The sequence below is a fragment of the Pholcus phalangioides genome, unplaced genomic scaffold (assembly GCF_987345545.1).
Source record: "Pholcus phalangioides strain wild (caught in Gottingen) unplaced genomic scaffold, Ppha-v1.0 ptg000022l_1, whole genome shotgun sequence".
NCBI classification, from domain to species: domain Eukaryota; kingdom Metazoa; phylum Arthropoda; class Arachnida; order Araneae; family Pholcidae; genus Pholcus; species Pholcus phalangioides.
Genome location: NW_028301615.1, coordinates 4,451,361 through 4,463,489, shown reverse-complemented (window position 1 = coordinate 4,463,489; position 12,129 = coordinate 4,451,361). Strand labels below are relative to the sequence as shown.

The window sequence follows — 12,129 nt, the reverse complement described above, 5'->3', positions numbered from 1 at the left end:
CATTATCAGAAAAATGCAAATATCGTTGCAAAAGAAGGAATCGACGATGAGACATTATTTGAGCGAAAAAAGGTGTGCAAGTTGAATGCCTTTTGCTCCAATATTGATCAATTCCAGGTTTCTTTACAATTCCTTGAAGTATATTTAGAGCGAAAAACACATGCAGCTCTTCCAGAGTTGTTTCTTCCCAAAATTTACTCTTTGAGAACTTTCTTTTGACACCCGATTCGATGCACTGTTTAGCATATTTATTTGTCTCTTCCACGATTGTATTTATGAGAGCAGAATCTATGAATGTTTCGTAAAATGAAAGAACATTAGAATTGTCATCAAGTTGCACATGCACAGAAGGAATACCTGTAAATTTGAAACGAGGACAAGGAGGAGGTGGATTTTTCACATTTACCTTGGTAAAAGTTCTGGCAGATTTCAATTCTTCTTCATAGCTGAGCTCACTACACGTGTCATCAGACGAATAATCCAGATCATTGGAAGAAAGTTCTGAATCTGTATTAGAATCATCTAACAGGAAAGTATCTTCTTCGTTCGCTTCATCCATAATATCCAAAAATATTACAACAGTTTATATAACAATTTACAAAAAAAAGTGCTGCATACACACTAGAACAAAAATTCTTGCTTCCGTAGAGAAAAATGCTTTTTATTGAATGGCCTGGCACCTGCACATGTGAATATATATTTTCGGAAAAAACCCGGATGAAAAACATTTTAGTTTCATGGACAACTTGTGCCATCTGTTGCAAAATATTGATACTAAATAATCTTTACAAGAATTAAAAATACGGGCAAACCAGAAAATGAAAGGAGAAAATATTGATGCCCGTACAGCGTACGGGCAAACCAGATAGGGACAAGTTTGGGTAGCCCGTACACTATACGGGCAAACCGGTTAAAGGGTTAAGAAAGATATCCCTGCCCATTTTATGTTTCAAAATTAAAACTAAAAAACACACTTTACTGACTTAGTTTTGAAACAGAGATTTGCCGTTGCAGAAAGGTTTCACATCCTGAACTTACGGTGGCCACTAGTTAATGAATGAATTTAAATGAATGAAAAATGAAGACCAAATTCAAGTTACTTATTTATTCCAGATTCTTACTGGCCATCAAATTAATGGAAATTTTTTCAACATTTCAAAATGTATGGGCTTGTCAGTGCTAAAATTAGGGGAAAGAGAAAAAGGGTTAAATACAGTGTCGGTTTCATTTTCAATGACTGATTGTCACAATCATAAGCACTGCCTATGATTGCTGCACCATACTTTTATATATATTACTTGGTTTAATCATAATTTTCAACAATAAACATTATACTATTTACACGTCCTCCTCGCTTACAGCGAGCCTTTGAAATTACCTCCTGAGTCCACAGGAGCCATTCTCTAACTAACTGAAAACACATCAAGCTTCTTTTCTCTTCCCGTTGAGGGCCTTTCTCCCCCACCCACACTTTCTAACCCCATCATGCTCCTTCCCGATGGGGGGACAACCTTACATACACTGTGTACCGGTATGCAGGAGGGCCTGGGTCCAAGTCCTGGTGAAGACAAGGTGACTTTTCTTTTCGAGTCCACCTCAGCATAATATCCAGAAAATATGTTTCTTTGATATCTTGAGCTGAGAAAAGCTATCTATCTCTTTCTACCGTCTCACCTGAGGGAAGAGGGGCATTTTTTCTGAAGTTAAGAGAGGCTACTAATGCTTCTACATCAGCGCCTCATGCCACAGTGCGTGAAATAAGGAAGGCAGGGTTGTGTCTCTAGTGCTGTAAATGGTTTTTTTTTCTTCTCCAGTGTGGTCAAACCTCTCGGGGTAAAAGGCTTATATCTCTCATGGGACCGAACCTGGGCCACGACTGGTCTTACAGTGGTGTAGATGGTAACAGGGCCGCAACAAGGGGGAGCAGGCAGGTCTCGTGCCACGGGTGCTGGACCAGAGGGGGTGCAAATTTTATTCTCAAACCTCTCCTTCAACATTACAAAAGGGCGCCAAAATGCACACTTGCCCCTGGTGACCAAGCATCTAGTTGTGGCCCTGGATAGTATTGTGCTTTACCTTATGCAAGAGGGCCTGGGTTTGAGTCCTGGTGGAGACAAGATGAATTTTCTTTCCGAGTTCATCTCCCCACAATATCCAGAAAATGCTTCCTTGACACTGTGTGCAATCTAATAAGATCAATTTTATTCAAAATTGAATGATAGCAGCTTCTAAAATACATGCTTCTGGTGATAAAAACTACTTAGGAATGTCTAGTTCAGTATAGAAATGTAATCTAGTCCAACCGTATTCTTTTTCAGGGATCTGGGAAATGAGTTCAGATTCCCGAGAATTTCCCAGTTGCATTTCTTTTTGCAGAATAATGGGCGAGAAACCCTCAACACATGTATGAAACTGTAGAGTCTCTAAATAATGAACCACTTTGAATCGTCTTTTATACAAAACAAAATTTCAATTTTCCTTTGATTTAGAAAAGAAATTAAAGATTATTCCTCTCACATAAATTTTCTATAATTAATCCTTTATGTAAGTACTTCACGTACAACTAACTTACTAAAAGATTTCAAACAATCCAATAACTGTATTTTGTCAGATGTGAACGATAAACATTTTTTGGTCCAACTCAGAAGTTTTGCGGGGAAATGTGTTCTCTCAAGACAGTACAGAGCCTTAAAAAGACGATGCGGAATGTAGCCTCTTTTTTCAGAAGCAAGGAAAAGAAACCCCTCGATTTTTTTTGGACTGGGAGGGAGGAAGGATATTGTTATACAAAAAATTGCAGCAAAGCTGTTGACCAGGGCTGTCTTAAGAGCATAAGTGATTTTTCTGAGGCCCTACCAGCCGAATTCTTGAAAATTTGAACCGGTTCCCATTTTTGTGAGGCCTGGATGGGGCCCATGCGTTAAGATGGCCTGGCCTGAACCATTCTCATTTTTTTTTTCACACTATAGATTCACTATGGGGGGAAGGCCCCATTTCAGGATGGTGGGGGGAGGGTGCCATGTGCTTTATCAGCGCCAACAGGTATAGGCGTAAACTTATTGAAAATGTTGGGGGCTCAGGCTCAAATAATGGAACCTCGTTTATACGACACGTCGTATAAATGCAAAAACCATATAACTGGAACTTTTTTGAAAATTACCCCAGGGCCGTCATTTCAACTTTTTCCGGGGGGGGGGGGGGCGGGGCGGGACAAAGACTCCATCATTTTTAGTGTATTTTCAAAAGCTGCTGACCCCCCCCCCCCCCAAATGACGGGCCTGGAAATTCAATCGGGGCAAGAAAGCATTTTGGCATCCACATGTAATGTAGAAGCAGTTTGAAAAGGGGCATTCAGTGCCCTCTTTCATCCAGCACCCAGGGCACAAGACCTGCCTGCTCCTCCCTAGTTGGGGGCCTGCCAACACCCTCTAATAAATCCCTCCAAAGAAGATACCCCCCACCTTCTTTAAGGGATGTCAGCTGAACTCTGCCGTTTTTCTAACACCAGTTATCTGAAATGAGTGTTGCTTTGCTTCGCTGGATGCCTACTTACCCTTCCACCTCTACTTGTGACAATACTATTTGGGAAGGCAGTAAATAACACTGTAATAAGGTGGTTAGGTAATCATACATTTTTTCACTTCAATGGCAGTTTGTGTGAAAAAAACACAAACAAATAAAAATAAACAATATGGTTTATTAATTATATATTATTTACGATGGAAATGACACATGGCCCTTCCACGCGTTTACGAAACGTGAATTAAAAAAAAAAATTCTCTCTCCCTCGTTTCTATACTTCAAAATTTGCCACACCCCTGTAAATACACTACTGTTCTACAGTGGAGGCAAATAGAAGGTATAAAAAAATCCCTTTCCATCGGTTTTGCCAGTTTCTTTTAGTTGTTTAAAATCATGTCAGAAAGACATTCTCAAGGGATCAATGGAACTTAATAACTCATTTAAAAAAGCACACATCATAATTCATGAAACATGAGCAGTTACATTCTAACTGCACTATTATGAGTTCTAACTCCACCACTCAGTAGCAAAGAATGAAACACTAAGAAACCATTCAGAAAATAACCAGAAACCAATTTAGTAATATTACATAGAAATTTTATTTGGCAATACCTAAACCCATCAACATACCTAAGCATAAATCTTGCCAGCTATTTTTATATTGTACAGTGAAATCACTGTTCTACAGACACTGGTAGTATAAAAAATTGTCCTTAAAGGGGGTGGGACAGTTAAAAAATTTTACCTTGTAATTTATGAAATATAGTTAATTTATTAAATATGTTTTGTTTATAAAACCAAAAGTTTTGTTTCCTGCTGATGTTAGAAAAATTACAGAAACGAAATAAGGAAATATTGCATTTAATCGCTTAAACTAAATTTTTTTTTTATCAACATCTCTGAAAGGAAAAAAAATCTAATGTAATTGTTTTTTATGTGGTTTATATGAACAATGGTAGAATGTTACAAAAATTAACAGCGGTCCAAACAGGCTTTTTTGAATCTGGTTTTTGAAGGTTGAATTAATGTGGCAGTTATGCATAGGATGATTATTTAAACCACAACATTTCTTTTTGTGTAGACATGGACTCACTACAAGAGTGCTGTGAAAAAAAAAAGTGAAATTCACTTCATCCCATGTCACATTTTCTCACAAGCGAAGAGCTTCTTTACATTGCGATCTCATTAAATTTCACTTTTGGGACACGGTGCCTATTACCTCTGGCATACAGAAATGTTTCACGCATTTCCAATTGGGTTTTGTGGTCTTCCAGTTAGTGCCGTCTTAATGCATAGGCCCCCCCACCAGGTTTGAGACTGCCCTGCATTTTCAGAAACTTATATATCCCTTACTGTTCCTTCCCATCAAGAGGAAACAGCCTCAGCTTCATTGAACAGGACGCCACAACGGAAAAAAAAGAGGATGCGATGGAAGAGCTCCCTACAGGCACAGGAGGAAACTGCAATAACCTTCAAAGAAGTACCCACTTCTATAAACAATCTTTCATCACAGTTATGTAACATGTTTAAAGATTTTATTGAAGTATATAAGAAAAATTAAAATTGTGATTTTCTTCCTTTTTATTGATTGAATTTGTATTGCTGTATTTCATTTAGATAGGTCACTTTTTAAAATGCAGTTTAATCTCCCACCATTTAAAAATTCATGAAATGTATGCATCGGCTAACAGAGATCAGGAAATAATAACAGATCGGAAAGTTAAAATGATCAAACATAGGGAAGGATCAAGATCACTAAAAATATTTTAATAAAAACTATTTCCGATATCTTTTTAAAACCAAAATCAATGAATTCCTCACACCTTGATTAAGTAATGAGTCAACTCTCAGTCACATTGTTTCATTGTGCATTTATTATTTTCTTTTCTTGCAAAATTTGAGGTATGGCAAGAATTTAACTGCCAGGACAATACATTGCAGCATAAAACATTCGAAACACAAGACATTTTATAAGCAATACTATATTCAAAAACTGAAAACATCACAATCAAAAATTCACAAAGATAAAACTTGGAAGACAAACGCAACATTTGTGCATGCCCCTCTGATCAATAACGCTTCCCTCCCTATTTTTGACTGCATTCACACATATAGGTTGGAAAAACACACCCGCAGTCAGTGTTTACCGCTCAAAAAAAAAAAACCACACAGTTAACTGGCAATAGTCATCATTACCGCTGAGCATCCATTGCCTCGATGTTGAGAGTCAGAAGTTCTGTCTGAAATAATAAAAAAACTATGTAATGATAGTTAAAAAGACTGCATAGAAGCATGTGAATTCCAAAAACCTGACATTTTGTCAGACAGAAATCGTTACAAATATCCTGAAATTTAGTAATGGAAAAAAATTTCTTTACATAAAGGTTGAGAACAGTGTTTAGACAATATACGTGTATAGTACTACAAGAACAAATTCTGTTTGATAGTTTGTATAAATATATCACACTTTTTCTTATTTTATGTCATTGCATATTGACAGTTTTCATGGAACGTATCATAAATGACTACTAAACCAGACATGCACCTCAGCCATATTGCTCTGCGGAACTTCTACCAAATTGATACATGTTTGAATGTGCGTGTCCGTGTTGTGAACCTAATGTGAAGCTTGTTTCTGTCTAATGTTTATTATAGTGATGCCATGTGGCACCCATGGGCATAAACTCATTGAAAATTTGGAGGGGGGGTTCAGGCTCAAATAATGGTGTCGTATAAATGCAAAAACCATTTAACTGACGCTTTTAAAAAATTAACCCCCCCCCTCCCCTTTCCACAGACGTTTCCCAAAATTGAAAATCATAAAGGATGATTATTGGCAAGAAGTTGAAATACTATATTTCTCACCAATTGTGCGTTGACAGAGTGAAACTGCTTCCCGTTGACGTAGGAAGGCTCTGGATACTTCTTGTCAAACTTTGATGGTGCCACAACAGGAATGCGTATACAGTCTATGGCACAGATAACTCCCAGGAATTTGAACTTCTCCCAAAAATTCTCTTGCAGGTCAACATATTGGGACATCTCAGGAAAGGACACATACTTATGTAGCATCAACGTATTGATGGCCTCAGTAACTGTATGGATAGAGTTACTCACAGACTGTTCGTACATCCCCAAACAGACGTCTTGGCTCAGGCTTCTTTGGTAGGCACCAGTGGCATGCACATAGAACCTGCGCAAAAGTTAAATCAAACATGAGGTAGTCGTTCAAGATATATTGTGAAACTATTATATTTGAATAAACTAATGTTATGGTAAAGTGCTACGAGAAACTTCTGTTAGAAACAAATGCTAACGAGCTTACGTAAAATGTAACCACCCCCCCCCCCAAAAAAAAAAAACATGAAAAACAATGACATATAGTGTGGCTATCGTTCTATCCATTTTTTTTGCCTCCCATCTCCAAAAGAAATAAGCGGCTTTATTGTGCCTTCAATACCTTCTTGCAACACCCAACATTCACTTCTCTTAAATCTTTGTTTATACAGTGTCCTCCTGGTTGTTGTAATGGAATGGTTGCTATTAAACGAGGTCATTATAACGAGCATAGACTGTATACCGTATCTCTCACTCATCCCCCAGTGCAAAAGTACAAGGGGAAAACATGCATAAGTGAGAGCAGATGGGTCTCAGGCACTAGACCCGAGGGGGAGGGGTGCAAATTTCATTCTGATACCTCTCCTTCAAAATGTTACAAAGGGGGGTCAAAATACTCGCTTGCCCCGGGTGACCAAGCATCTAGTTGTGGCCCTCAGTGAGAGAGGCATACAAGCGAATAGCATTATTATCCATGCAGTGTGCAATCGCTTCAGTACTCACAAAAATAGGTAAACCATTAAGTGAATATTTCATTGGAACAACTGTGATGGACAAAGGGTGACCTAAACAAAATACTGTAAACTTGTTTAGGGTACTTATTAATTTTACACACACACACACACACACACACACACATATATACACAGGCAAGGCTTGACAAATGGAAAAAATATTTAGGCGCCAGCCCAATTTCTTAGCTGCCCTGCAAAATTTGGGAATCACATGACTGGGGTTGTCTCAAGAACGCAATGGGCCCATGTGTGCCCCCATTCTGCAGGACCCCTACGCTTGGATCTTTGCTGGTCCTTTCCAGAAAAGGTTAATTTAGAGTGTAAAACAACGAAAAATGATAGAAATCGTCCCCGGGCCCCTTCAGCCCCACTCTTGTGGGTACACAGGAATGGGCCTCAGGCAAAGTTATATTCTAGGAACCCCCTAATTAACTGAAAGGGCCTACAGCTTATAAATTTTATGCTTTCCTCGCGAGAATCATAGCACCAACTCTCACTCTTACGAGACCACTTATGCACATCGGGTCGTGCCCGGAAGGGGCCCCACGTGTTAAGACGGCACTGCGCAGAACTACATATTTTGTGCATGAGTTTTTCAAAATACTTTTATTTTGAAAGCCTAGTGTTTTTTAATGAAAATCAAAATTACCTGAAAACATCGTGAACATAAAAAATGTATAGGCCTAAATAGGCTTACGTTAAGTACTTGATTAGTTTTCCATTATTAATAAAAAAACATTCATTCAAAATGAAACACCACTACAACGAATAATTTCTGATTATAATTATTTTAATTTAAACATTAATTATTACTTACCTTTCTCTCAACTGTCAGCGGTGTCTCGAGTTCCGACCTATGGGCCAACATCGGCGCAATTCCTCGAACACTTTCCTCGTAGCATTTTTCTTCAACCTAAAAAGGTTCACGAATTCTTTATCCGACAGCTCTAAGGCATCCATGACGTATCTATTTCAAACCGGAGCACATGCAGGCATTTGAGAATCATAATAATCATTTAACAACACGTAAGTCGACGCCATCACCATTGTTAAGCCTACTGAAATAATTGTCCTTCCGCTGAACGAGAGGTTCCCGGCTCTCGTTCATAATTGTCCCTCCCAGCGATCCGCATTTATCGTTCATGAAGAATATGGTCGCAAAAACTTCCCTTTTATCGCTCATAACGAGAAATCGCTGAGTGAACGACAGAATCGTTACCGGGGACAAGTAGATGGTCGGGCCCCAGGCATCACTTTATACATAAACACAACATTAAACATATAACATTCAATCTACAACAAGCACGTCAGGCATACTCACAGACTAACATTGCAACAGAAAAAAAAAACCAGTGAACTACCCCTTTTTTACCCGTAGTGCCCCATCTCTCGTTAAATTTTAACAGTACCCATTTGAATCTTTAAAATTCTTCATTGTAAAATAAACACAATTTTAATAACATAGAGATTGTGAGTGAATAAATACACTGCTGGCGACCGTAAATGCAACACCCTGAAGGAAGCATGCAAATAATATGAAATTTACAACATGCATTAGCGGAGGCGAGATATGCAAATGATTCGAATTTCAGCGCTGACGCACATCACGCGCGCCTGTGGCGCCACTTCAAAGCGCTATTTAAGGCTTGGAGATTTCGACGATTTGAAGTACGGCAATTGTGTTTTTCTTGTGGTTTTTAAAAAAAAACGATCAATTATGCCTCGTAGAAAACAGCGATCATCTTTTGATCAAGTATCCGAGTTCGACAGAGGAAGGATAGTGGCCTACCGAGATTGTGGATTATCTTTCAGGGAAATCGGTAGTCGTGTTGGACGAAACCAAACAACTGTAATGCGGATATGTGATCGTTGGATGCAGGAGGGTACGACAGACCGACGTGTTCGATCGCATCCACCTCAGTGCACCACTTCACGTGATGACAGGCGTATTGTGCGTATGGCAGTGACGGATCGCTCAGCCACATCACGAACCATAGCACAGCACATTCAGTCTGTACCGCATCATCCAGTGTTTGCGCATACCATTCGACGCCGTTTACAGCAGAGTGGTCTGTCCGCAAGACGTCCATTGCTTCATCTACCCTTGACGCAGAACCACAGACGTCTCCGCCGCCAATGGTGCAATGAAAGAAGGATGTGGACGGCACAATGGAATGAAACTGTCTTTACTGACGAGTCACGCTTCTGTCTGCAACACCACGATGGTCGGATTTGAGTCTGGAGACACCGTGGAGAGAGGATGCTGAACAGCTGTGTTATGCATCGCCACACTGGTCCTGCACCGGGTATTATGGTATGGGGCGATATTGGATATCACTCTCGCACTCCTCTAGTACGCATTGCCGGTACTTTAAAAAGCCAGCACTACATCTCCGAGGTGTTGGAGCCAGTTGTCCTTCCTTACCTTCAGGGCTTGCCCACAGCCATATTTCAACAGGATAATGTGCGACCACACGTGGCACGCATTGTCCAAAGGTTCTTCGTCAATCGCCAGATTGAATTGCTTCCCTGGCCAGCTCGCTCTCCGGATCTTTTGCTGATAGAAAACATGTGGTCCATGGTTGCTCAACGATTGACCCAGATTACATCCCCAGCTGCCACACCAGATCAACTTTGGCAACGCGTGGAAGCTGCTTGGTCTGCTGTACCCCAAGAACACATCCAAAGTCTCTTTGAATCAATGCCGAGGCGTGTGGCAGCGGTGATTTCCAACAATGGCGGCTAATCTGGCTACTGATTTTGGCAGGAACCACACTTCACAGAAGTCTATAAATTTAATCATTTGATGCTTGGTCAACATGTTATCTACAAAATAAATATTGTTGCGATATCTCTTGTCTTTCTTGGTGTTGCAATTTGGGTGGCCAGCAGTGTACTTTTGTACAAATATGTAATTCAATGTGCAGTGAAACATAAGAATGAAATTACAGTACTTTCTAGCAAATAAGTTGCATCTGGAAAAATATCTGGGGAAAATAAAAAATTATGGAAACACAGACTTTTCACACGCTGCAGCTTTGCATGAGTCATTTTCATTCAAGAACTGATTGATAAAACACTAAAATTTAGTAAAATTTAAAATTTTGTATGCATAACTTTCTACATAAGTTTCCTTAAAACTTTTTATAATAATATTGATTAAACATAGGGCATTCAAGGGCATAGCGGGACGGGGGGCTTGAAGGTATGGTCCCACCCCCCGAAATGTGAGAAAATGGCTGAAAAAAGGGAAAAAGATGGCCAAATCTATTGTTCTATCAGTTTGGTCCCCCCTCCCCCCGAACAAAATTTCTGGCTACGCCCCTGAAGGCATTATTTATTTAAACAGCAATAAATACAACATCAAAATTTGTATGTAATTTAAATTAATAAGAATTTATTGAAATCCATCGTATAAATTAAAAAATATTATTGAACAGTTTTGAATTACCTATAAGAGCTGAAGTTAAAGCTGACTGAATGAGATAGCTCGTGATACATGACAAGAAATTTTTTGACGAGTCAAAATTTATTATAAAAATATTTTTATACAACACCCTAACATTTTAATAACACAGTCATGATCACATTTTAATAACACAGTCATGATCACATTTTCTCTCCCCCTCTCCCTCAGTGAAACCACAAACCACACGCTTCATACATAGATACATTGGAAGCAATATGTGTTTTGAATTTCTTTCCCTTGCCAGGAACTTTATGATGCATTATTCTTTGTATAGAGATATGTACAACATTGCACAACACGATCACACATTTCTGTTATCATCTGAGACAGACAGCTGAAAAGTCATGTTTTTCAAAACGTGCCTCTGAACCAATGAGGAGCCCCTTGTTGGATATTATGCAATAGTGTTCAACCAATGAGAGGAGTTTCCATCGACTTAGAGAAAAACACACAATGCTTTTTCATCAGAGAGTGATCGTTTTACATGGGTAAAGTCACGTTTCGAACTCACTCTCTCGGCATGGGGGAAGGGTAAAGATGACCCAACAAATACGTCAAGCACAGATGGAGCTGAAAATGGGTGAGTGATCAAGTTTTTTTTGTTTTGCTGTGAGAGTGGCCAAATGTTGTTATTGCCTTGTACTAAGTTTGTGTAAGGTACCATGATTAGAGATAACCAGGGTTGGTAAAGAAAAACGTTTTTTTTTAAAAAACCAAAAACTGGGTTTTTTTGGTTTAAACCAGTTTTTTGTTTTAAATAACATTAACATTAAAAGCAATAAAATTTCTGAAAAATCATTCAAACTTCCAACAATTAATTAAAATAAAATGTTTATTAATGTAATCAACACTATCCCCATATTAATTAATAAATAAATATTTCTTACATATTAACAAAAACCAACTTCTGCAATTTAATTAATTTTTGCTTAACTCAATGGATTACTTTGTGTGTTTGAAAATTCTTTTAATGTTATTATTAATCATATAATAAAAAGATGTTTTCTCCAGTTACTTCCTTCCAGTATGCTTAATTAGGAAGCTATTTTACAAAAAGTAATAAAAATTAGGAGAATATAATGTATTTAATGAAGCATAAATAATGCAGATTAATTAGCGATGATTTATGATATACAGAGTGATTATAACTAAGGTTCTGATTTCAAAACACTATAAAAAAGAACGATTGTCAGAATGACTTGAAAATTGACATGAATATTCATGAAGAAATTGAATTTTATTAAGTAAAGAGGAAAAAATACTTAAAAATTTAAAATTAATGACATC

At 38.3% G+C, this 12,129-nt stretch overlaps 2 protein-coding genes across 6 annotated transcripts in view; both read right to left on the bottom strand.

The window, feature by feature from the left end:
- Positions 1–12,129, bottom strand: part of LOC149069379 (large ribosomal subunit protein mL62) — a 52,166-nt gene that overhangs the window by 11,530 nt on the left and 28,507 nt on the right. The gene's annotated exons all lie outside the window — the stretch shown is intronic.
- Positions 5,220–10,737, bottom strand: LOC149069380 (uncharacterized). The gene is made up of 3 exons (XM_089249923.1): positions 8,191–10,737; positions 6,388–6,715; positions 5,220–5,762 (listed from the first exon to the last, which is right to left on the bottom strand). The coding sequence occupies exons 2-3, from the start codon at positions 6,652–6,654 to the stop codon at positions 5,715–5,717; spliced, it is 315 nt and encodes a 104-aa protein (XP_089106049.1). The 5' UTR covers positions 6,655–6,715; positions 8,191–10,737; the 3' UTR covers positions 5,220–5,714.